This window comes from Elephas maximus, chromosome 3, assembly GCF_024166365.1.
Source record: "Elephas maximus indicus isolate mEleMax1 chromosome 3, mEleMax1 primary haplotype, whole genome shotgun sequence".
Lineage (NCBI taxonomy): Eukaryota > Metazoa > Chordata > Mammalia > Proboscidea > Elephantidae > Elephas > Elephas maximus.
In genome coordinates, this window is record NC_064821.1 from 31,469,071 (window position 1) to 31,493,621 (window position 24,551).

General features: G+C 53.9%; 1 protein-coding gene across 7 annotated transcripts; it reads right to left on the minus strand.

Moving 5' to 3' along the window:
- Positions 1-1,966: 1,966 nt before the first annotated feature.
- HOOK2 (hook microtubule tethering protein 2) lies at positions 1,967-12,601 on the minus strand. 7 transcript variants are annotated; one of them, XM_049877043.1, is made up of 22 exons: positions 12,447-12,601; positions 11,872-11,957; positions 11,730-11,802; positions 10,236-10,286; positions 10,011-10,143; positions 9,843-9,910; positions 9,431-9,493; positions 9,041-9,121; positions 8,787-8,947; positions 8,565-8,705; positions 7,433-7,634; positions 6,976-7,086; positions 6,780-6,867; positions 6,152-6,221; positions 5,253-5,390; positions 5,077-5,164; positions 4,838-4,872; positions 3,180-3,262; positions 2,993-3,093; positions 2,632-2,742; positions 2,493-2,576; positions 1,967-2,412 (listed from the first exon to the last, which is right to left on the minus strand). In XM_049877043.1, the coding sequence occupies exons 1-22, from the start codon at positions 12,489-12,491 to the stop codon at positions 2,263-2,265; spliced, it is 2,163 nt and encodes a 720-aa protein (XP_049733000.1). In that variant the 5' UTR covers positions 12,492-12,601; the 3' UTR covers positions 1,967-2,262. The 7 variants fall into 7 exon arrangements, with proteins under 7 accessions (XP_049733000.1, XP_049733002.1, XP_049733001.1 ...); XM_049877045.1 differs by having other exon boundaries at positions 2,493-2,564; positions 2,993-3,096; XM_049877044.1 differs by having other exon boundaries at positions 2,493-2,567; positions 2,993-3,096.
- Between the last annotated feature and the right edge of the window lie 11,950 nt (positions 12,602-24,551).

The following is a 24,551-nucleotide window of genomic DNA, read 5'->3' on the forward strand; positions in this document are numbered from 1 at the left end:
AAGCCGTTTGTGAACTTCTCTTTTCCCCCATCCCCACCTTCACTCCCCCTTCGACTTTTCCCCAGTGACCCACTTCCTGTGTGCAGCCTGGCTTTGGCAAAGAGGCTAAGGGCCGGAGATTCCTCCAACTTCTTTGAACAGGGGGTCCTTAACACCAGCTCTACTTCTCATCCCTATTGCCTGAAAGGCTTCCACCAGTGCATCCTGCCTTTATTCTTAGAATGGAGATGGGTGCCTACCGCATTGAGTTGTCCTGAGGATGAAATAAAATGACAGCTTTAAAGCCTTTACTACGTAATAACCAAAACCAAACCAAACCGGTTGCTGTGAAGTCAATTCCCAACTCATGGCCACCCCATGCGTTTCAAAGTAGAACTGCAATCCATAGGGCTTTCAATGGCTGTGACTGTTCATAATTTAGATCACCAGGCCATTCTTTCGAGGTGTCTAAGAGTGGATTCAAAATGCAAACGTTTTAGTAGTAGCCACTTGTGCTACCCAGGGACTCCTTGGTACATAATAGGTGCTCAATAAAATGTTGTTTATACTCATTGTCAGTGTAATGTATTAAGTAAGGTTTGGGAATTCTTCCAGATTCACATGGAATCTTCCCTTGTCCACTTCTCCCCAACTTCTGTTATCTGAAATGCCCCCCAACAGTACCCCAGACTTCACTCATTCATTAATGTGCCAGCCACTCTCCCAGACCACAGCTTCCTCCTGCCAGCTGTTTCATGATTCTGCAAGTGACAGCCCCCCCCCCACACACACATTCCTGCATTCTCAAGTACTCCTCAGAGCTCCAGATCTTGATTTAATCATATGCTGATGACTCCTGAATTTAGAAGTCCAGCCAGGATTCCTCCCAAACTCTAGACCCAGAGAGCCAACTGCTTCCTTGGCTTCTCCTGGCCTTTTATCACATTTGGGACACCCCAAATATATCACACCCCAAACCAGCTCCCTTTTGCCTCCCCAATTTGCCCCACCCTCTTTATCCTTCTAGATGATAAGGCCAAAACCTTGGCATCATCCTTGTCTCCTGTTCTTTCACCCCTTTCCACATCAAACCAGCATCAAATTCTATCAGCTCTGCCTTCAAGTTGTATACAGAATCCAATCACTTCTCATGCCTCCAGGGCCCCACCCTGGACAGAGCCCCACTATCACCCCCCTGAACTAGGCGCTTCTGCCTCGATCACCTGGCTCCTGCCCCTGATCCCCAAGAGTGGCCAGACAGTGCCTGTGAACACCTGAGTCAGGGCATGTCCCTCCTCTGCTCAGAACCCTCTATGGCTCACCTCACATGGAATAAAAGTCAAAACCCTTCCTGCGGCCAACAGGCCCTCACTGTCTCACTCTTCACCTCCCTGTCTGAATCTCCTCCCAGTCCTACCTCACTCACACCTCTCCAGGCACACTGGCCTCCTCACTGTACCTCTAGGCCTTCAAGGTCCCCCCTTGGGGCCTTTGCACTTGCTGTTCCCTCTACCTGGATTGTTCCCCCCCCCACCCCATATCCACATGGCTACTCCCACACCTCCTGCACACGTCACCTCCTTGGTGAGGTCTCCTTTCATGGCCTTTTATTAAAAATGTTCACATCTAAAATCCATCTCCTGCACCCCCATCATTCTTTCCGGCTTTATTTGTCTGACACTTCTCATATCAAACTTATATTTATTTATCGCCTGTCTCCCTTCATAGGAAATGTCAGCTTCGCGAAGGCAGAGATTTTTGCCTAAAGATTCTCCAAATGCCACCATCACCACGTACACACACACACACAGACACTAACATGAGCTTCATGATCTTCACCTCCCATTGGATGCTACCACTCACTCACACTTTAGAAAGAACACAAGCCAAGCCCTTTCTTAAAAGCAATGGTACAGCAGAGAGGAAAGGAAGTTGAGTCCCCAGCCCACCTATACTTCCCTTTACCTCGGAGACCAGAGTCCAGGAAGGGCAGAATTAAAGTCTTTATTATTCTTTGTCTCAGATATAAAATCAGACCCTCTCCAGTTAATTAACCCCAAAGAGAGAATCAAGGATAAGAATAACATCGCTAGCTAAAAAAACAGGCCTATATCTGCCTCCTGCCCCGCCTCCCCCAATCTGGGAGAGCAAGGGTCAGGGGTCATAACTCCAAGGCTCCAAGTAGCTGGCCAAGGCCTGATACTGGGGCATCATGTGAGGTGTGGGAACCCAGTGTGGATTAAGCCCTGGCTGTCTGGGCAGAGAGCAGGATCCAGAGACCCATCAGTGCTTGTCACTGGGACGCAGATTCAGGGATGCCAGGCGTCCCAGGGGTCCACGGCGAGTGTTGGTGGCCAGCCGCTGCTGTGCCAGGAAGGATTGGGCATGGGCAGGTGCCCGTTCTTCCCCAGCTCGCTGCTGCAAGGCCATGCCCTGGAGGGGAAGCGGTAGGGTTAGGTCCAGTGAGCCCAGAGGAGCCCCCAACTCTATGGCCACAGTGCTGATGTACTCACCATATTATACCAGGCACTAATTAGCAGCTTTTCTTCCTGCTCCCGCTGACTTCGACTCTTCTCAAAGTCCGTCTGCTGAGGAAGCTACAGTCAAGGGCCTGGATGGGCAGGACCAGTGTGATGGGAAAAGGACACTCACCTCCAGGTGCCGGATGCGGAAGTCCCGCTCCCGGAGCTGTGTCTGCAAGTCATGGAGTTCTGGGGGTGCACCCCCAGGTGGCCATTGCTTGGGTTCCAGGGTCTGGATGACCTAGGAGTTGGGGAAGACACAGCCCGGGTGAGCTCATGACATGCTGGGTGCACTTTATGTTACAACCTGTGGCAGTGGGAGGCATGCAGAGTCTGTGACGTGGTGTGGTATGACAAGTGTGGGCATGTGGAACAGAGAGGCATGAACTGGTGAGAGCATAAGCCAATGGGAGGCAAGGCTCAAAAGAGGGTGGGGGCCTTGGGGAGAAGTCTCAGTAAGAGACCTATGCCCCACCCCCCCGCATCCTCACCGTCCGCGCCTTATCCACATAACGGCGGTACCGCTCCTCCATGGCCCTCAAGTCTGCATCCTTCTTCTGCAAGCTGTGCTGCAGCTCCTCAATGCGCCGGGCTGCTGGAGGAATGAGGTGACCCCTCATCTCCACGCCCAGCTCTTGCTCCCCCTGCCGTCAGACCTCCCCCCAGGGTCCCACTTACTGCTGCTGTCGGCAGGTGGCTCTAGCTCCTCGATGTACTCACGCTTCCGCTGCAGCTCCAAATCTGCCTCGTGCAGCTTCTGCCTATGGGCAGGGGAGGGGCAGCTGCAGGCTGACCTCCAGGTTCTATTTCTCCTCTCCTCCCATGGCAGCCACAGCCTCCCCACCTGGCCAGAAATGCTCCTACCCTGCCCAGAGCCATGTCCCCTGCCCCACCATCTCCTCAGTCATCAATCAAAGCCACCATCCTCCATATCGCCTAGACCCATGGCCCTGGAACCAGCCATTTCTCCCCTCCTACAGCCCCCGCTCTAATGCGGCCACCATCATCCCTCCATAGCCTGTTCCAGTCCCAATCCCTCAGTTCCATTCTCCACCAGGCAGCAGAGAGATCTTTCTAGAATGCAAATCTCTTCTAACAGAAGGAGATGCTAACCAAAGCTTGACAGTGCTGCCATCTGTGGGTAAACTCCAAAGAGTTCTGACAGACATTCCATCTGTGAGACTGCGGCACAGTGGACATGGAACACGGTATAACATCGAATAGTAGACTTTCTGCTCTGTGCACTAAAATTACAAAGGCCTGTAGCCTTTTAGCCCCAATTCCACTTTTGTGATATATTTACAAGGTTATACTTTGACGCATTATTTGAAATTGCAAATACCTAGAAAGGAACAATTATAATACCCACAAATGAAATGGGACGGGCCAGCCCTTCTCAACCAGAATTTCATAGGAGAATTAAACCCTAGTGCCCCAAGGCATCCATCGTAGTGCTCCAGAATACTACTAGCTACTCCCATCCTGGAAACCTTGGTGGTCTAGTGGTTAAAGGCTACGTCTGCTAACCAGAAGGATAGCAGTTCAAATCCACCAGGAGCTCCTTGGAAACTCTATGGGGCAGATCTACTCTGCCCTATAGGGTCACTGTGAGTTGGAGTCAACTCGATGGCAATGTTTTTTTTTTTTTTCTTTTGTACTTTCATCCGGGGAGAACTGAGAAAATACCGTGGAAATCATTTTCTGCTAGGCTTAATTTTTCCATGGAACCCCAGCTGATGAAGGCTGCTATCCTTGTAAAAAAATAATGTATTTAGTCATTTGGGGAAATTTTCCAGCCATCTTGTTAAGCCAGAAAAGCTAAGTGCAGACAAGCACATTTTAAGCTGCGTTTTGTGTAAATAAGGGTTGAGAATAAAAAACTATATTCATGTTCACTTGCATTTGCTTTTAAAACTCTGTAAGGATTGTCCATAACAAACAAATAGGAATGGGGTTGGGGTGGAAACTGAGTCAATGCAGTAGGCTGAGAGGTAGACCACTTCTCTCTGTATAGCTTGGTATATGTTTTGGGTTGGTTTTTTTTTTTTATGTCTTAGTTTTTGAAGCATAAGTTTGACAGCTTTTTAGTTTCTCTTTTAAAAAATACATTAAATACAAAAGGCAAATAAAGTATCACTTTATCATACTCCCCTCCAAGTCTGAAATCCCTTCCATGGCTCCATAATGATCCCCCCAAACAGTGACACTCCTTCGCTTGGCCTGTAGGGATCTGAGCCCTCAGTCTTCTTCAGCTTTCCTCCATCCGACACTAAATCCATCCCCCACCTTTGTTTGTGGGCCCTTCCCCATTGGAATGCCCTCCCTCTGGGACTCACAGATGCTCCTCCAGCTTCCTCTTCAGCAGGGTAGGCTGGAGGAAGAGAAGAGGCAGGAGATGACTAGGGGTTCAGAGGCCCTGAACCCCTTCCTCGGTCAGGGTAGGGGTACCAGCCACAGCCCTTCGTACTTACAATAGCCTACACAGGGCATCAGGCAGCAGGGGGAGGGAGGGAGAGAGAGAAGGGTTACTGGGGGGTGTGTGGGAAGGCCAGGCAGGGAAGAGGTGAGCACTCACATCCTCGCTCTTGCCCCCCTGCTCCTGCAGGGCCTTCTGCAGTTCCTCCACCTGGGCCTGCAGCTCTGACAGCTGCTGCTGGTTCAGCCTGCGGGGTGAGATCCTCTCAATGCCTGTGCCCCCTCCACCCAGCCCCCTCCAGGCACACAAGGCCCTCGGCTCCTCCAGGCCCTCACCGGTGCTGCGTCTCCAGCCCGTGGCGCGCGCGATTGGCCTCCTCCAGGTGGCGCTGTAGTTCCTCCTGCCGTTCACGGTCCGCTGCCTCCTGCTGGCACAGCCGCTTGTTCTCCAGCTGAAGCCGCAAGAGCGTCTCCCTACCCAGTAAGGGGTGAGAAAAGCTGGGGACCAGCAACCCCGCAGCCCTGCTCAGGCTGGGGAGGAGGGCAGGACAGAGCTCTGGGGAAGAGCCCAGCAAGGCTGGACCATGGGGTAGGATTAGAGTACAGGCGAAAGGGCCAAAGTATGGTTGGGCAGAGTGCTGGGGGGGGGCAACCAAGCGAGGAGCCAAAGTGGGCGGGGCTGTAAACTGAATTTCGGAGCGGAGTCAGGCAAAGGCGGTGCTACAGCGGTGAGAACAGTGGGGACAGGGTGGGGTGGCATTAGTCCTGGGAAGGCACAGGGACTGAACCTAGCAAAGGTTACGCTAAGAGGAGGACTGGAGCCTGAGAGTAGAGCCAGGAGGCAAAGCTAAGTATGGGGTATAGGGTCTAGGGGCAGAGCTAAGGCTCTAGGGGTGACCCAAGTGACAGCTGGGGTGGACTGGGAATTGGAAGCCGATGTGGGTGGGGCCAAGCATAGGATTTGTGTACTGGGAGCGCAGCCACACGGGTTGAGCCTAATTTGCATACTAATTTGTGTACTGAGGATGGATCTGGAGAGGCAAAGCCTTGGAGCTGGGCTAGAAGCCCTGGGTCAGGTAAGAGCAGAATTAGGAGAGTGGGTGGGGCTAGGAGCTAGGCTGGCCTTAGGAGCTGAATTCAAGCAGAGTTAGTAATAGGGTTCACACACTTGGGGTGGGCTGAGGGAAGACCCTGGCAGGCCTGGGTGAGGCCTGGGCTCCCAGTTCCCAGGATACCTGAGCTCAGTAGGCAGGATCTCTGCTGCTAAGTTTTCCACAGCTGCCGAGGTGGAATCTAGTGATGGGTCTGAATAATTAAAAAAAAAAAAAAATGCTACAGGTCTCTGCACACCCCTATGCTGCCCCTCTACTGCCCCAAGGGTCATCTTTCCAAGGATCACCTTTAGGGCTCAAGTTCAACCAAAAGCCTGGCTTGACACAAGCCCCACCCACTCTTTGCCCTTTCCCCACGCTAAGCCCTGGAGGAGAGGTCCCTGCCCAAGCTGCCCTTTTCTCCTCTAGCCTCCCTCCCAGACTGGTCTAGTTCTGTTCCCTGCTTAGACAAGCTCTTTTAGCCTGCCCTAATCACTCCAAGGAGCCCTGATGGTGCAGTGGTTAAATACCAGGCTGCTAACCGAAAGGTCGAGGGTTCAAACCCATCAGCTAACCGCTCCACGGTAGAAAGCCTTGAAAACCCTGTGGAGCAGTTTTACTCTGTCCTATAGGGTCGCTATGAGTAAGAATCAACTTAATGGCAATGGGTTTGGTTTGCGTTTGGGTAACACCACTCCAAGCCAGGTAAGACCCCTCGACACCCGTTTTCAGGCCCAAGTCTCCACGCCCCCTAAGACAGCCTCCAGCTCACCGGCTGGGGACAGCCCCCGCGGCTGGAGCTGGGCACAGCGCAGTTCCTCATTGGCCTCTCGCAGGGAGTCGCGCTCCGCCAACAGCCGCTGGAGGAATGGGGTGCAAGAACCACATGAAGGACCCTCTGCTTCAGGAGAACTGTGCTACCCCACAGGGGGCAGGGCCGGGTTTGGGAAGTGGGATCTCAGCCTCACCTCCTTCTCCTTTGTCACTGACTCGTATTTTTCCTCCAGGTTGCGGCACTCAAAGAGCCATTTCTCGGCCTTCATGGCTTCCTCCTGCCTCTGACTCTGCAGTTCCTGCACCTAACAGGGGAGAGGAATGAGGGCTGCAGGGTTGGGAAGAGGGGCGTGAGTACAGCGCTCACCTTCAGGAGCTGGGCCAGAAGGACTCGCTGCGAAGAACTTGAGGGGGCACAACAACTTAGGGAAGGGGCGGGGCTTACAAGTCCAGATAGGGCACCCGACCCGGGTCGAGAGGGCTAGAGCCTAAAGGACTCTGGTCTATATAATAGGGAGGAGGAGGACTCAGGGCGGACTCAGCACAGCGCTGGGGGCGGGACAAAATGAGGAGTTGCACGTGGGGGGCGGGGCGACTCACTGCACCGAGATCTCCCGCCCCTGGCCCCGCCCACGGGCGACCCCGCCGCACCTGCCGCCGCTGCGCCTCCAGCTGGGTCCGCAGCGAGCCGGCCCGGCGCAGCTCCTCCTCCAGCTGCCGCGTGCGCTCGGCGTGGCCGGCGTTGCGCTCCTCCAGCTGCCGCACCTGCCGCCGCAGCTCCATCAGCTCGCCCAGGCGGCGCCGGCAGCCGCTCAGTGTGGCCTCCAGCTGCCCAGCCCGCTCTGAGGACTGCCTGAGGGAGGGGGTAGGGCGGGGAGCAAGCGGGGAGGGGGGGGTCTTTGGTCAGGCTTCAGCTTGGATGCAGGGCTTTCGGGGCAGAGGAGGGTGTCAGCCTGGGGCATTTGGGGTCAAGGTGAAGCGGTCAGGGATGGGGGGTGGTGTTCTTGGGGGCCTATAGGGGGCATAAGTGATCCTGAAACATCAATGGTTACAGTGGGGTCATAATCGAGGATCCCCAGGCGTAGAATTGCAGGGTCACAGAAGGGCTGTAGGGCTATAGAGGGAGTGATTGGGTCCCAGAGGGGGCTAAGGAGCCTCCAAGGACACTGTGGGGTAATGGGGTGGCTGTGGGGCAACAGCACTTTGGGGTCTGTGGAGGTGCAATAATGGGAACCCACTGGGCACTTCACAGGGATGTTGTAGGGTCACAGTGGAGCCCTTTGAGGTTATGGAAGGCACAGCAGGGTCTGGGAGGTGAGTGCTCCGGAGGCCCATCAAGAACTTTGGGGTTGCAGGAGTGCTAAGCAGTTATAAGGCGATACAGTCATGTCATGGGGGCACCTGAGGTCACAGGGGTCATGGAGGGCAGCATGGGACCCAAGGGCATGATTTGGCCTGGAATGGTACAGTGGGTCTGGGAAGCACTATGAGGGGCCCGGGCTGATTGGAGTTACAGGAATGCTATGGAGTCTGAGGGGTATAATGTGGGGTAACAAAGGAGCACTGTTGGGTCCTGAGAGCACCAGGGATTCAGGGAACGTGGTGGGGTCCAGGAGACATGAGGGGTCCAGGATGGTGCAGTAGGGTCTAGGGGGTACTGTGCAGTCTGGGAGACATTGTAGGGGCCCACTGGGCATTTGCGGGGTTACAGAGGTCCTGTGGCATTGGAGGGGCACTCTGGAAACAGGGTATGTGGGGTGGGGACCCAGGGACCACTACTCACCGCAGTTCATCCATCTCATCCTTCAGGGCCTGTGCCTCCTGGGCCAGGCTGGTCAGCGCCTGGTTCCGCTGTTGTAGCTCCGTGACCTCCCGCTCCAGCTCAACACAGTGTAGATGATCGTCCTCCCTGCTGCTCTCCAGCCTGAGAAGTGAGGGGGCACATCAAGGGGCAGCACCCACCCAATCCCCTGGTCTGCCTGGCCCCATCCCCATCTGATCACACCTGAAGTTCTCCTCCTGTAGCTGCTCCAGCTGGGACTGCAGCAGCAGCAGCTTCTTGGCAGTGAGGCCCATGGCTCCCTCACCCTCAGGCTGGCCCATTCGCTCTCGCAACACCGCGTTCTCCTGCACCAGGCTCTGCTTCTCCTCTGACAGGAGCACCAGCTGGGGGGAAGGGGTGGACAAGCTGGAGCTTGGAGGGGGCCGTGCCAGGGACCCAGCCTCAGGAGCACCAGTGTCCCCCAACCTTGGCCCCACCTGCCGCTCCAGGTCCAGACAGCGCTGCTGCAGCTCATCCCCCTCCTCAGCCTCCTCACTCAGGAAGTAGTACCTTCGGGACTGGGAAAATGGGCACGGGGGTGTTCGAGGAACTCGGGGATCCAGGGAAGGGACTGGGGGAAGAGAGGCTGGGGTTTATAGGGCCAGAGAAGAAGGAGCCAAGAAACCCTTGGGATCTAAGGAGAGAGAGATGGAAAACCAGGGGACTGGGGAAGGGCCATTCAGGAACCCTAGGGACCTGGAGAAGGAAGAGACTAGGACCCTGAGGGATGGGGATGGTTTGCAGGTTTATGGACAAGCCTCTTCTCCTTAGGCATCCCCGAGGATTTGTGACCTTTAACCTCAATAAGCCACCCCTTCACCCCTTACCTGGCTGTCAAAGTTCCCATATGTCTCCGGGCCCAGGGAGTCTGGGGTGTCTTTGGTCATGAGCTGGGGAGGAAGCATAGAGATGAGTTGGGCCCTTTGAGGGCAGCTTTCAAGGTTTCAGTGATCCAGCCTGAGAACCTCTTCATCCTTCTGTCCCCAAGACCAGTTTTTCCTGATAACCCAGCCCCGAAGACTGCCCTGTGTCCCTCATGAAGGAGGCCAGGTCTTTTGAACTGTCTGGCTTGTGACTTGGAATTACTCTGAGCTGGCAGACACATGAGACACATGTCTGACCAACTGAGTTCCAGGCGGAGCCCAGACCTTTCCCAGGCAGGGCCTGTGCCCCATTCTCTCTGCCCTGGAGCTGCCCCATGCCCTGATACTCCTTGACACACTGGGCACTCCCACCCACCTCCTGGATGGCTTCCATCACCACATGCTGAACCGATTCCTCCAGCGTCATGATTCTCTGGATGTGCTCTGGGGATCAAGGTGGGGGAGACTGAGACCCAGACCCAGGGCGGTGGGAGGAGGGACTTCCTCAGGTCGTCCCCTAGAGACCCGCTTGCTCGCCTCATACCCTGCTTTTTCTCACAGCTGATGGCACAGCCCAGCACCAGCTGAAGCAGCTTGCCAAGCTCTGCAGAGTCTGAGAATTTGCCAATGAGGCTCACGTCTGGGACGTGGTGCTCAGACACAGGGTGTCCCAGGACCTGAGGATGGGGTTGAGGGGGGTGTCAGGGCCTCACAGACCAACACTCACACTTCTCCGTTTGAACCGCTAAGTCCCTTAACAGTTACTCACATCCTGAGAGTATTCCACCAGGCTCTGTAAAATCATCTTCAGATTGCCAACCTGGGGAGGGACAAGGGCTGTGTAGGGATCCAGAGCCCCTCAGAAGGGGCCAAGCAATCCCACCCTTTCTACTCCATTCTTTTTTCTTCACTTCACCCCTCAATCCCTGGTAATCTCTCCTGTTTTTCCTCATTCTCTGTCTGAATGTCTCCTCCCCTGGGGACATTCTCCCTGGCTGTCTGTGCTTCTTGTCCACCTGACTATCTTTGTTCATTTGTCCCCAGAGTCCAATCACTTCTCACCGCTTGCACCACCTCCCCTTGGCCCCAGCCACCATCATCTGTCACCTGGATTACTGCACCAGCCCCCTCTCACCCTCCACCATGCTGCCTGCATGCCATTCCTCTCCAAGTAGCCAGGGGGAGCTTTCTAAAACTCAAGCTAGGTTGTGTCTTTCTTCTGCCATAAGCCTTCCTTGACTTTCCACAGCACTTAAAATAGAGTCTGCATCCTCACCCCCAGCCAGTGAGGCCGCTGGTGACCTCTTCTCCTACCATTCTCTCCTTCTTACACTCTCTGGTCCAACCTACCTGCCATTCCTCCATCACACCAAACTTATTAGTGACTTGGGGGCCTTTGTCTTTGTTGTTCCCTATGCCTGGAATAGGAGCCCTGGTGGTGCAGCAGTTAACCACTTGGCTACTAACTGAAAGGTCAGTGGTTGGAACCCACCAGCTGCTCTGTGGGAGAAAGATGTGGCACTCTGCTTCCACAGATTTACAGCCTTGGAAACTCTATGGGGGCAGTTCTCTCTGTCCTACGGGGTGGCTATGAGTTGGAATAGACTTGACTGCAATGCGATACCTGGAATAAGGAGCCCCTGTTGGTGCAATGGTTAAGAGCTCAGCTGCTAACCGAAAGGTCAGCAGTTCAAACCCACCAGCCGAGTCAAGGGAGAAAAAACCTGGCAATCTGCCCCTATAAAGATTACAGCCTAGGAAGTGCTATGGGGCAATTCTAATTCTTCTCTGCATATAGGGTCACTATGAGTTGGAATCGACTTGATAGCACACAACAACAACACCACATCTGGGATACTCTTCCTCCTAATCTTATGCAGGGAACAGCCCATCTCAAATAACCACCCAGGCACCCCAGTTGCTTTCTCTTATGACTCTGCTTTTATTGTCTCCATAAGACTCATTGCTGTTGGAAATTTTTATGTTTGTGTACGGACTGTTTGTCCACATCACTAGAATGTCAGCTGTGTGAGGGTAGATTTTGGTCTGTGTCATTCCTTGCTACATCCCTATACCTAGCAGGCACTGGGTGCTCAACAGAGTGAATGATCCTCCAAATGGTTGGTTGACCACTGGACATGTGTTTGACAATCTGTCTCCCTCGCTAGGTCGGTCCGTGCATCACTCAGGACATGTGTCTATTTGACCTTTTCCTGGACAACTCTTCATCAACCTGTCCCCCAGTCATGAGTCCAACTGTCACCTTTGGTCTCCAGTTGTGACCTGGGTCGTCTGAGATGCCCTGAAGCCATGCCTCGTTGAACCAGGAAGGGTCTCTGGGGGTGAGAAGGTGGGATGAGCTCAGCTGGAAGGACCTTTTGGGGGCCCCCCTCAGCCACACTCACATCTGGTTCAGCACATAGGCTACTGCAAGACCGCTGCTCAGGTCCTGGGGGCTGGCACAGGGGGACGGGACATGGAACGTCTGCAACTGAGGCGAAATGAAAAGGGCAAGAGTTAGGGCCTGGGATCATGGAGCCACTCCCTGTTTTGCAGACTGAGGTCAGCAGGAGCTGGGACTGGCCTGTTGCTCCACCACACCAGCTCCACTGAGAAGTGGCCTCTGCTCACCTGGGACCAGAGGGGGCGCGGCCTTAGCTCACCTCTGCCCAACAAGCCCCACGCAACCAGGGAAGGACGGAACCACGAGTCATTTGAGCCTCACAGGGACCACGTGACTAGTTGGCTCACCTGTGCCCTCGCTTCACGTGACCCAGCCACAGAGGGGTAGGGCCTCACCTGTTCTTTCCACGCAGACCTGCCACGTGACGGAACCGGGTGCCAGAGTCCAACGGCCTCGTAGGCCCACGACCCCTTCCTCCTCCCAGCCCCAGAACGAAGAGGCGGGCTGAGCCAAGGTCGGGGCTCCCGGGCAAGAAAAGCGGGTGCACACCTGTTCCCAGCCCCGCCCCCGACCTACCCAGGTGAGCAGAGACCCGCATAGATCGGCTTTGTCCACACTCATAGCTCCGGATCGGATTCGACCCCAGCCTCGGAGCCACTGCCGATGCAGCCGCCTCCGAGTCTGCCACCAGAGAGCGCCGGTAGCCCCAACCTCCCGCTCGGCCTAGAGCACCGCCCCGTCCCGCCCCACCCCTTAGGCGTAGGGTCCGCCCCCGTCACGTGATCTTTCTCAAGCGCGCCTGTATGCCTCCAACCCCGCCATCTTGGATCCGGGCAGCGATGGGCGTCCGCCCTGAGTCCTGCAGGTGGCCCGCCGCCCCTCCTCCCCTGGCTCTTTTGAGGGTAAGGGACCCTCATGATCAGCATTTGAGGCCGAGCTGCCTCACCCTTTTATATAGGCGCGTTAACTTCCTTTCCTTTCAATTGTAAGGAATTCTGTTTAACTACCACCCTCTTTCTGCAGTGACAGTTCTTTTATGATTGGAGCCTTAGTGTGCATGGGGGACTTGGAGGGTGGAATACTAATGGGCTCCTCCCAGTGGCTATGACTTGGGAGTCTCGCCCCAAAAGTAGACTAGGGGACACCAGGTATGGTACTAGGTTGGGAGCAGGAAGGGTCAACCGGACACATGTCCTGGGCGACAGACACACGGACCCAGCCTGGGTCAGTCTCCCACTGAGATTCCCCCTCCCCAGAGACCCGCGCCTGGCGTTCTCCTGCCGCTGAAACTGCGCGTCTCCACTAGGGGGCGCACAGACCGCGGGGATGATGCCTTCAAGGGAGAGGGTGAGCCCTCCTGAGCACGCAGTGGAGGGGGCTCAAAGGAAAGTGATAATAATATGTAGTTGTTATTAGTTGCCCTCCAGTCAGCCAATACAGACGAAAGGTTAAACGCTCCTGTGTCATCTTCATGATCCTTGCTATGTTTGAGTCCATTGTTGTGACTACTGTGTCTGCCTTCCAACTTCAGGGGCTCATTTTCCAGCCCTATATAAGTCAAGATTCTATTGTAATCCATAGGGTTTTTTGGAAGTAGATATGCCAGGCCTTTCTTCCTACTCCCTCTTAGTCTGGAAGGTTGCTGAAACCTATCCACTATGGGTGGCTCTGCTGGTATTTGAAATACTGGTTACATAGCTTCCAGCATCATAGCAACATGCAAGCCACCACGATTGACAGATGGGTGGTGGATGACAACAGTGGTAACAAAATCACATTCACCATAGACTTTGTGTCTACTATTTGCAGTCCTTCTGCTAAGTGATTTAAATATCTTAGGTGGTTAAGCACTTGGCTGCTACTGCTAACCAAAAGGTCAGCAGTTCAAACCTACCAGTCACTCCATGGCAGAAAGATGTGGCAGTCTGCTTCCAGAAAGATTGTTATTGTTGCTAGGAGGCCTACTACATGGCATAAACAGAATACAAAGCATAACTACCAATGCACAAACACCAGAAGAGAAACTAGGTAACTGGGAGCTCCTAAAAATCAAACACTTATGCACATCAAAAAACTTCACCAAAAAGGTAAAAAGACAACCTATGGACTTGGAAAAAATTTTTGACTATGACATATCTGATCAGGGTCTAATCTCTAAAATCTACAAGATACTGCAGAACTTCAACCACAAAAAGACAAATAACCCAATTAAAAAATAAGCAAATGATATGAATAGGCACTTTACCAAGGAAGACATTCAGGCGGCTAACAGATACATGAGGAAATGCTCATGCTCATTAGCCAAATGCAAATCAAAACTACAATGAAAATACCCTCTCACCCCAACAAGGCTAGCATGAATTAAAAGAAAGCACAAAATAATAAATGTTGGAGAGGTTATAGAGACTGGAACACTTACACACTGCTGGTGGGAATGTAAAATGGTACAACCACTTTGGAAATTGATTTGGCACTTCCTTAAAAAGCTAGAAATAGAAGTACCAAAAGATCCAGCAATCCCAATCCTTGGAATATATCCTAAAGAAATAAGAGCCATCACATGAGTAGATATATGCACACCCATGTTCATTGCAGCACTGTTCACAATAGCAAAAAGATGGAAACAACCTAGGTACTTATCAAGAGACAAACAAATAAACAAATTATGGTACATTCACAATGGAATACTACACAATGATAAAGAACAATGATGAATCCTCAAAACATCTCATAACATGGATGAACCTGGGAGACAGTATGCTGGTTGAGATTAGTCAGTTGCAAAAGGGTAAATATTATATGAGACCGCTATTATAAGAACTCAAGAAAAGGTTTAAACACAGAAGAAAATATTCTTTCATGGTTACGAGGGTGGGGAGGGAGAGAGAGGAGAATTCACTAACGAGACTGTAGACAAGAATTATCTTAGGTGAAGGGAAGGACAACACACAATACCGGGGAAGTCAGTACCACTGGACTAAACCAAAAGCTAAGAAGTTTCCTGAACAAAACCAAACACTTTGAGGGACAGTGTAGCACAGGCAGAGGTCTGGGGATCATGGTTTCAGGGGACATCTGGGTCAACTGGCATAACAAAGTTTATTAAGAAAATGTTCTGCATCCCACTTTGGTGAGTGGCATCTGAGGTCTAAAAGCTAGCCAGTGGCCATCTAAGATGCATCAATTGGTTCCAACCCACCTGGAACAAAGGAGAATGAAGAACACCAAAGACAAGGAAAATATGAGCCTAAGAGACAAAAGGATCCACGTAAACCAGAGACTCCATCAGCCTGAGATTAGAAGAACTAGATGGTGCCCGGCTACCACCAGTGACCGACCTGACAGGGAACACAACAGAGAGTCCCTGATGAACCAGAAGAAAAATTGGTTGCAGAACTCAAATTCTAGCAAAAAGACCAGACTTAATGGTCTGACTGAGACTGGAGGAACCCCAGAAAACACAGCCCCCAGACTCTGCGATAACCCAGAACTAAAACCATTCCCAAAACCAACTCTTCAGACAAAGATTAGACTGGACTATAAAACATAAAATGATACCCCTGAGGAGTGTGCTCCTTCGTTCAAATAGATACACAAGACTAAATGCCAGCTGCTGTCCAGAGGCAAGATGAGAAGGCAGAAAGGGACAGGAGCTGGTTGAATGGATATGGGAAATCCAGGGTGGAGAGATGGAATGTTCTGCCACATTATAGGGGTAACAACTAGGGTCATAAATTTTAGGTGTATAAATTTTTGTATAATAAACTAACTTCAGCTGTAAACTTTCACCTAAAGCACAATTAAAAAAAAAATTGTCGTTGTTGTTAGGTGCCATCTAGTTGGTTCCGACTCATAGAGACCCTATGTACAACAGAACGAAACACTGCCCAGTCATGCACCATCCTCACAATCGCTGCTATGTTTGAGTCCATTGTTGCATCCGCTGTATCAATCCATCTCACTGAGGGTCTTCCTCTTTTTCAATGGCCCATTACTTTACTCAGCATGATGTCCTCCAGGGACTGATCCCTCCTGATAACATGTCCAAAATACATGAGATGAAGTGTCGCCATTCTAGCTTCCAAGGAGCATTCTGGCTGTACTTGTTCCAAGACAGATTTGTTTGTTCTTCTGGCAGTCCATGGTATATTCAATATTCTTCGCCAATGCCACAGTTCAAAGTCATCAATTCTTCTTTGTAATCCGTAAAAATTATAGCCTTGGAAACCCTATGGTGCAGTGGTACACTGTCCTATGAGGTCATTATGAGTCGGAATCAACTCCATGGCCATGGGTTTTTGTTTTGTTTTGTTTTGTTAGCTATCCCCAGAGGGGCGCTCTGGTGGTGTAGTGGTTAAGAGGTCAGCTGATAACGAAAACTTCAGCAGTTAAAATCCACCAGCGGCTCCTTGGAAACCCTGTGGGGCAGTTCTATTCTGTCCTATAGGGTTCCTGAGAGTCAGAATTCACCCAATGGCAAGGGTTTTTTTTTTTTTTTTTAACACCCAGAGGGAAGGGAGAGTCCTGTCCTGGAGGTTGGTTTTGCTCAGAAGAGAGGCCGCGCTGCTTCCCCCTACTCAGACTCTGGCTGGGGCACCTAATCCCTGAGTGGGGTGGGCAGGGTGACAATACCCCCTCCTCCATTGCACAGTCACCCTGCAACCAGACACTGGTTACAGCCCTCTGAGAAGCGCAGCCTGAACGCTTGCGGGGGCGTCACGCTTATCCATACCCCAACGCCCCTCCCACGTTGCTTTCCAGCCTCCTGCCTAGGAGTGGCGGGTGGAGTGGTGGGGGTGGGGACAAGGGCCGGCAGCGCCGGTTTCCGGGCTGGGCTGCCTTCCGGCAGGCGTGAGAACAACTGCCCTTGCTTTGTCCGTCCAGCTCCCACTGCAGGAGAGGGTACTGCCAATAAGGGGAAAGAGGGTCATCCTAACCACAGGTAGCAATGGGAGGTGAGCCAGGGACCACGAATGTTACAAGGATGAAGGACCGGTATCCTGAATATTTGTGGGAGGGCCTAGTCTCCTCAATGTTGAGGAGTCTGCTGGGAACACCAGATATTTGTGGCTGGGGTCCCCAGACTTGCAGAAAGTGCAGAAATATTGATGTCTAGAGGAATCTGAGAATCCAAATATTTGAGGAAGGGACTTTAATTGTTCTAATGTTGGTGTGATGTTATCAGAGTCCCAGATGTTCTGAGAGGGCCAAGAGTCCCCAGATTTAGCCAAGGGTTTGTGTTTCCTCAATTTGGGAGAGAAGCAACAAGCCCTTCATTTAGGGTGGCAGGGAGGCCCATATTTGGGGAAAGAAGAAAGCTCCCATGTTGGCAGGGAGAAACAACAATCCCTATTTTGGGATGCTGGGAGCCCCACTTATGGGGGTGATCTGGTACCTTCTGTTCAGGGAAAGGGGCCACAAACCCTCCATTTGGGGGATGGCCATAACCCTCACCATAGAGACTAAGAGTCCCAGAGTGTGGACCCTGGCCAGTAGACCCCAGCCGGTTTGGGGACCCCACCCCCTCCTGCCTGTTTCCAGGAACAGCTGGGCCTGGGTTGTACTGCTGGGAAGCCGGTGACTCAACCCCTCCCTGTGGCCACAGCTGGGCCCCTGCCCACCCCCTCTGGCCTTCACATCTGGGCAGGGACCCAGTCATCAGGGCTGGGATGGGGACCCTGAGTTCACACAACAGGAGGTCATTGTCCTACCCCCTCCCCTTGGCCGACCACAGCCCCTTGATGGACCCCATGCCCCATACCATGGGGGACTCTGGCAGGCCCACCTGACATCCTGCCAGGAGCTCCCTGGTCATCTCTTCCCTCCTTGTGTCTGCGCGTCTCTGTATCCATGTGAAGTGTGCTCGAATTTACGTAGGTGTGAGATTGTGTCCGTGGTTTTGTGTGCATAGATGTGTATTTCCATCCACCTGGGTCTTGGGGCCCTGGGAGTCTGCGCAACTGGCTGTGTGTGATTTGATGGGGTGACCGGTTGTGACTCCATTCCCCTCTGCGTGTAACACCCAGAGTTGGGGTGAAGGGGTAGCCTGATGCCTCTGTTTCTCCCGGTGCCCTGTATGGTCCACAGAGAGTTTGGGTCTCACTCTGATGGTGTCTCCAGGTTTGGCGTCTGCGTCTACCACGTGCTTCTCTAGGTGGGACATTGTTTTGTGTCTATATCCTTGTGTCAGTATTTGTGTGAGAAGTGGGTTTGTGACAACCGGTGTCTCAGTGTGGCTTTATGTTGTGCATCTGTGTGTTCTACCTTGTCTTCACGGTGTGTTTTTCTGTGATAATGTGACCTTGTCCTGTGTGGCCTTGGTTTGTCTATGCTGTTTCGACTATCTGGGTGTTCCTGCGTGTGGCCTTGTGAGTTTGTTTCTGTGACTGAATTCTACTCGGTGTGCCCTATTTGTGATAACCATGTGATAACATGACTGTCTTGTGTGTCTGTCTCCACCATATGTCTCTCTCTGTGTAGCTTTGATTATGTCTCTTTGCCTCCACACTCTCTATTTGAGAGGCATGACAACCAGGGTCCTGGTGTCCACGACTGTATCTGTTTGTATCTGGCTTTGACTATCTTTGGCTTGATAGTGTGGCTTTATCAAAGTGAGTCTCTATGTGTGTGTGAACATGGTCCTGTGTCCCTGCAACAGGCAGTATGTGACATTGTGTCTGTGTAACTATTTGTGTCTCGATGTGGCCTCATGTGTGACTGTGTACTCCTGTTCTCGTTCACTGCCGGAGCTGGCTGGCTGGCCTTGTGAGGGTTTGTGCCGAAGTGTGTCAGGTGTATCCTGTGGCTCTGAGACACTGTGGGTCAGAGGGTTTGTTAGTGTTCCTGACCCTGTGTGTGTGTCTGTGTGTGTATGTGTGTGAGAGGATGTCAGTGTTACATCGGGCAGCTCACTCAGCGTAGGTGGAGATGTGCGCAGGGGCGTCGGTCCCGCAGCAGCTCTCAGCTGTGAGCTCCCCTCCCCGCGCTGCGGGGGCGCGTGCGTCGTGCGTGACGTGAGACTCGACAGGGGTCGCTGTGTGCGTGGAGCCCGACGCGGTCGTGCGTGCGAGCGGGAGGGAGTGGATGCATGGCTGCGTGCGCGCGCGTGGGCGACCGCCGGAGGAGAGTTGTTGCGCGAGCGAGGCCGTGCTGGGCATAGCCCCGCCCCGCCCCGCCCCGCCCGGGACTTTCGGAGCGGGTGAAATCCAGGAGGAGGGCGCCGTTAACCCCTTCCTGCCTCATCTGAAACTTGTGGCCCCTCAACAGTGCGCGCGGGGGCTTCCCCTGCGCGTGGGGCTGTCCCTGTTTTGGGAGGGAGCCCTCAATGAGCTGAGACCCCCCAGTTGCCATGGAAACTAGCGGGCTTCCTCCTCCCTAGTGCCCGGCTCCAGCTCCAGCCACCGATTGTGAGCTTCCTGCTCCTGATCTCCGGGGAAGGGGGTTAGGATCAGTGAGGCTAGGGTGTGCGTGACTCAGGCCAGCCCTGGGGTCCCCTAGCCACAGCCAGCCTCCCTCCCCATTTTCTGCCCCCGTGACTCACCCATCTCGGCTTTCCCCGAGTGTGACTCAGGTCCCTGGGGAGGGGGCTGCAGACTCTGGGACCCCCTCCAGGCAGTGGGGGCTGAGAGGGGAGGGGAGGGGATCCCTCTCCAGGGAGAGAAGCTGCGGGGCAGTGTCTCCTCTTATCTTAGCACCCCCTCACCAGGTCATTCCAGGCACTTTCCCTCATCTGCCCCCCCTCCCCAGTTGGCAGAGCCTCCCCACCACCCCAGGCCTCCAGGAACCCAGGCTCTAAACCTCCCCCCACCCCAGCCCACAGGAAGTTTTGGCAGAGCCGTAGTGGCGATGAAACGGTTAAAGCCGTTTCTTATTCATTTCATTCAGTGGCCCCTTTTGACTCAGAGCAAGCCCTGTGCCCCCCCTTGAGCCAGGGCTTATGGGGGGCCTGGGTTTGTACTCCATTGCACATCTCTGATTTCTAGAGAGGGGGAAGTCGGTTGGTGAGCTTGCGGGGGGGTCTTGAGTAGCTGACAGAGTCAGGTTCGAATTCCGATGCTGCCCTCATTGTTGTCTGGGCCTCAGTTTCCCCAACTGGAAATGGAGGATAATTATGCCTGGCTCTTTGGGTTGTTGTCGGGATTAAGTGAATAATGGAGGGGACGCTTTGAATCCAAGGCTGGGCCCAGGAGCAGGGAGGGGCTCGGGTGACAGAAGGGAGCAGGCCCTCCTGCCTCTCAGACCTGGGTGTAGGGGTGCCCAGCAGACATGAGTCCTTGTGGGACAGACGTGCCCCACCCAGGGCTCTGAGGCCATGGGGTTCAGCCTGTCCACCCCCTGCCCCCCGGCGGGCACCCAGGAAGTGAGAGGCGGGGCAGGAATGAGGCGGAACCTGTTGGGCCCGTCGCCTCCCCAACCCCCACCTTCATTCCCGGGGCCTGACAGGGCCCCCCTACACCGCGGGCCCCACCCCCTGGACGCCTGGGTTCTGACCCGAGGGTGGCTCAAGGGAGGGGATGGCGGATGGAGACGGTGTCTCGGGAACATCCTGTGGACTGCTGGCTGGACAAACGGGAGGGTCCCTCCTGGGGCAGGGCAGACATCGGTTGGAGGCAGAGTAAACACAGCCCAGGGTAGCCAGACTGGGGGAGGGGTCAAGGAGTGTACACATACACACAGTCACCCCAAGAGAGCCAGTCCAGACATACAAACCCCTGTCGCCCTGGCCACAGAGACACTGCCAGCCAGGGACCCACTTGGGGTCAGACATGAGTCTGGGCAAGAGAACCCAGTGACAACTGATGCACAGATAGTGACAGGGCAGACCTAGGCGCAAGACAGACATGCTGCCAAGCACACAGACATTGATAGGTCAGAAGCACATGGACAAGGGTGATGCCTGTGTGCCTAGTCAATTTGTGTGTATGACATGGATACATGGACTTGGCACATGGACAAGATAGACGCACTGACACACAAACACATTGACCATTTAGATCATAAGCACACAGCAAGACAGACACCATGGCATGCTCACATTCACACTGACATAAACATGACAGGCCAGAGGAGTAAAGGGCAAGATACACAGACACACACACACAAATACAGAGAGCTGTGCGTCCAACACGAGCAGGCAAGACCTGCATGTTGATCGACTCAGAGGGAATGTACATCCCCTTCAGCACAGACATCCCGAGAGCAGTACAGGAGATGTCCAGGTATACATACATACATACTTTATCAGATCCTGACACTGAAAAGACAAGACCGGTACCACACACTAACAAGATCACCAACTCAAAAACATACTCAGGGGCAAGAAAGACAAACAGAATCCTATATGGACAGATGGACAGAGAGGGCACACACACCCACCCACCATTAGAGAGAGCCCCAGCACCAACCTATCCTTGCACAGCCACTCAGAGATGCTCTGAGAGACTCCATGACACAGCCTTACAGATACATACCACCTCACAGGTAACACAAACTGCAGCAACCCCCCAAAAGATCTGCTGACAGATGGGGCACATACAGGCAGATGAACACATTCACAGACATGGTCTGGCCAGACAGTCACACCCAGAACAGGGAGGCACAGACAGGCCACAATCAGACATTCATAAACACATCTGGACAGAGACACTCTGACAGAACCTGTCTAATAGTGTGTGCGTGTGCACACACACACATTTAGCCACAGACCTCACACACACACACACACACACACACACATCCAGCCACAGACCTCACACACACAGACCAGCCACAGACCTCACACACACATGCACACACACACACACAGACCAGCCACAGACCTCACACACACATGCACACACACACACACATCCAGCCACAGACCTCACACACACATATACAAACACACATAGACCAGCCACAGACCTCACATACACACATACACACCACACCAGAAATGAATAGGTTAGCCGTCTGTACTCCCAAGCAACCTACACAAACAGACATATAGGCCAGTCACATGCAACCCATTCCATAAACCACACACACACACACACACACCCTCCCACACACTCACAGTCAAAGCAGAACAGAATCCTATATAGACAGGCCCTACACACCCTCTGCAGGATTGGACCAACACACAGACACACACTCTCACGCTCCCTAACAGGCCAGCAGCATGCAAGCCCACAAGCAAACCAGACACACACATGCCCCTGGGCCTGTGCTGAGGTTCTGTGGAGCTCTGGGCTTCCCAGCCTGTCCTCTGTCCTGCAGAGATCCTGGCACTTCCTCTCTCCAAACATCACCCCCACTTCCCTCCCCCCTGCTGTTTGTCACTTCTCCTAGGAAGCCCAGCTCAGCAACCTTGTCCCCTGGCAGGCTCTGGGCCTATTTTCTTATCTCATCCCCTGTAAAGAGGACACCACCGGGATCCCAGTGTTGCTCAGGCACCCCAAAAACTTCACCAGCAGTGGGGGGGCAGGCAGAACCAGCTTGTGGGAAACTCCCCCCATGCCCAGCTGAGTCAGCCTGAGGAGACCAACTCTACTTCCTGCTTCCAAGAAAACCCAGCAGCTTCCTCTCCTGGAGAGGGGTGAGGGGTGCTTCCTGCACCTTGAACCCCCCAAACCACATTGGAGGGAGGTAGCTGGCAGGCCAGGGGTTCCTGGGGGAGGCCTCCATGATCCTCAGCCTCTTCCTGCCCAGCTGCCTGTCCACACCCAGGGGCAGGGACTCAAGAGGCTGGGTGCCGAGGCTTGTGGCTTCTCGCCCTGGCCTGCCCACTGCCTGACTCAGGGCAGCCCCAGGCCCAGTTTCCTGGTGGGGGCCCTGTCGGTCAGTGGGGCCGGGGGGGAGGGGGTCATCAGGCTATTTATAAGAAGGAAGTCTCTCATGCCAAGGCCAAAAGCCCCAGAGAGACCCGTGGGTGGGGGTGGGTGAACTTCCTCTTATTCTGCCCCCCAGGCCCTGGGTCCCTGGGCATGGGGGAAGCCTGGGCACAGACTGCTCAGCCAGATGCAGGTGTGGAGTCCAGGACCTGGGCAGTACCCACATCCAGGTCAGCTGGGGGAGGGGGCTAGCCTCACGACCTCCTCAGGGAGCTGGCCTCGGCGCCAGTGGGACGGCGTGAGGGGGTGGTGCCCAGGCCACAAGGGTGAGACTGGCAGGAGCCTGGAACCAGCTGTACCAGCTTGGCTGGGCCCCCACCCTGGCTCCATGGCCCAAACCCCACCCCTTGCCCAAACACCTGAGCAGGGTGCATCCAGCGACCCCATGCTGGCCGGTACACACCCACCCTCACCCACTCTCCCTGTGCCCAACTCCATCTCTCTCCAGATTAAAGGAGGCCCTTTGTGAAGGGGCCTGCAGAGCTTGCCCCACAGTTGGCACTCCACGAAGGTCCCCTTCCTGCCTGGTTGCCCCTCTCCCCATCCTTCACTCTCTGACCGTTTTTCTCTCTGGTTTTGATTATCTACAGGACAGTGGCTAATGCTTTGGGGCCAGACATCTTGGGTTATATCTACCACTTATAGCTGTGGAACGTTGAGCAAGTTCCTTAAGCTTGGCTGCCTCAGTTTCTCCTCTGTTAATGGGGATAAAAATAGCATATATTTTGCCGGGTTGTTGGAGGCATTTAATGACTTACTACATGTCAACCACTTAGAAGAGTGCCTGGCCATATAAGTAAGCACAGTATAAGTGTTAGCTATTAAAATAATCATTATTTTTAAGTTTGTCTACCTATCTTAAGTGTCTCTGAGTCTCTCTGTCTCTGTGAAGCTAACCTTGCTCCCATTTGTCTCTCTGGCATCTCTCCCTGCCCTGATACCTCACCCCCATGTGCCCACTCTCCTTGTTTGGTTGTCCTTTGAGATTTGCCCTCCATCTCTGACCCTCTCTGGCAGAGCCTTGCCTCTCTGCTGGACTCCCCTGGCGTGGGCTGTCTCAGCATTGGCTGGCCTGGGCTAACTCACTGTAGCCTCCTGGTCTGTGGGACCTGCAGGTCAGCTTCCCAAGGTGCTGCCCTCTGGCCTTGGCCTTCCCAGCCCCCCAACGCTGCCTGATGCACCCCCACAGAGCCCGGCCAGATGTCAGCTGCAGTTATTAGCATGGGCGGGCAGGAGACACAGGCCTGGCAGCAAGCCCGCCAGACACAGCGGCTGGAATCTCCCTTGAGACTGGAGCGGGGGAGGGGAGCAGTCACACAAGGGTAAGGGGGAGGGGGCATTTAGGGGTCACAGGGACCCTTCAGAGCCAGGGACACCCCCACCTTCTCATGGGATCTTCCTCCCGAAGGCCATTGCTTTGCTGGACTTTCCCCTGTCCCCATACAGCTCAGTTTCTTTTTCGCCTCTTTCATTTTCCTTCTCTCCCCCACACTGGGCGAGCTTGGTGCCTGCCCCACGAAGGTCTGCCAGCCCCTGTCCCTCAGACTCAGCCTTTCTACCCCAGAGAAAGTTCCACCCTTCTAGAAGACACAGGCCTGGAAGGTACAGAAAGAAAGCTTTTCCCCTGAGTTCCCCAGTCTGGGCTTCTCGCCTCTTGTTCTAGTGGCTCATACCCTAACTGCTTGGAAGTCCCACTTTAAGTCTAGCTAGAATCCTCACCATCTGAATCTATACCCAGTTCTTCCTGGGGAAGGTGTGCTGGTTCTGTGATTCTCCCCTTGGATTTTCAGCTCATCTCTGACTGGGGTGG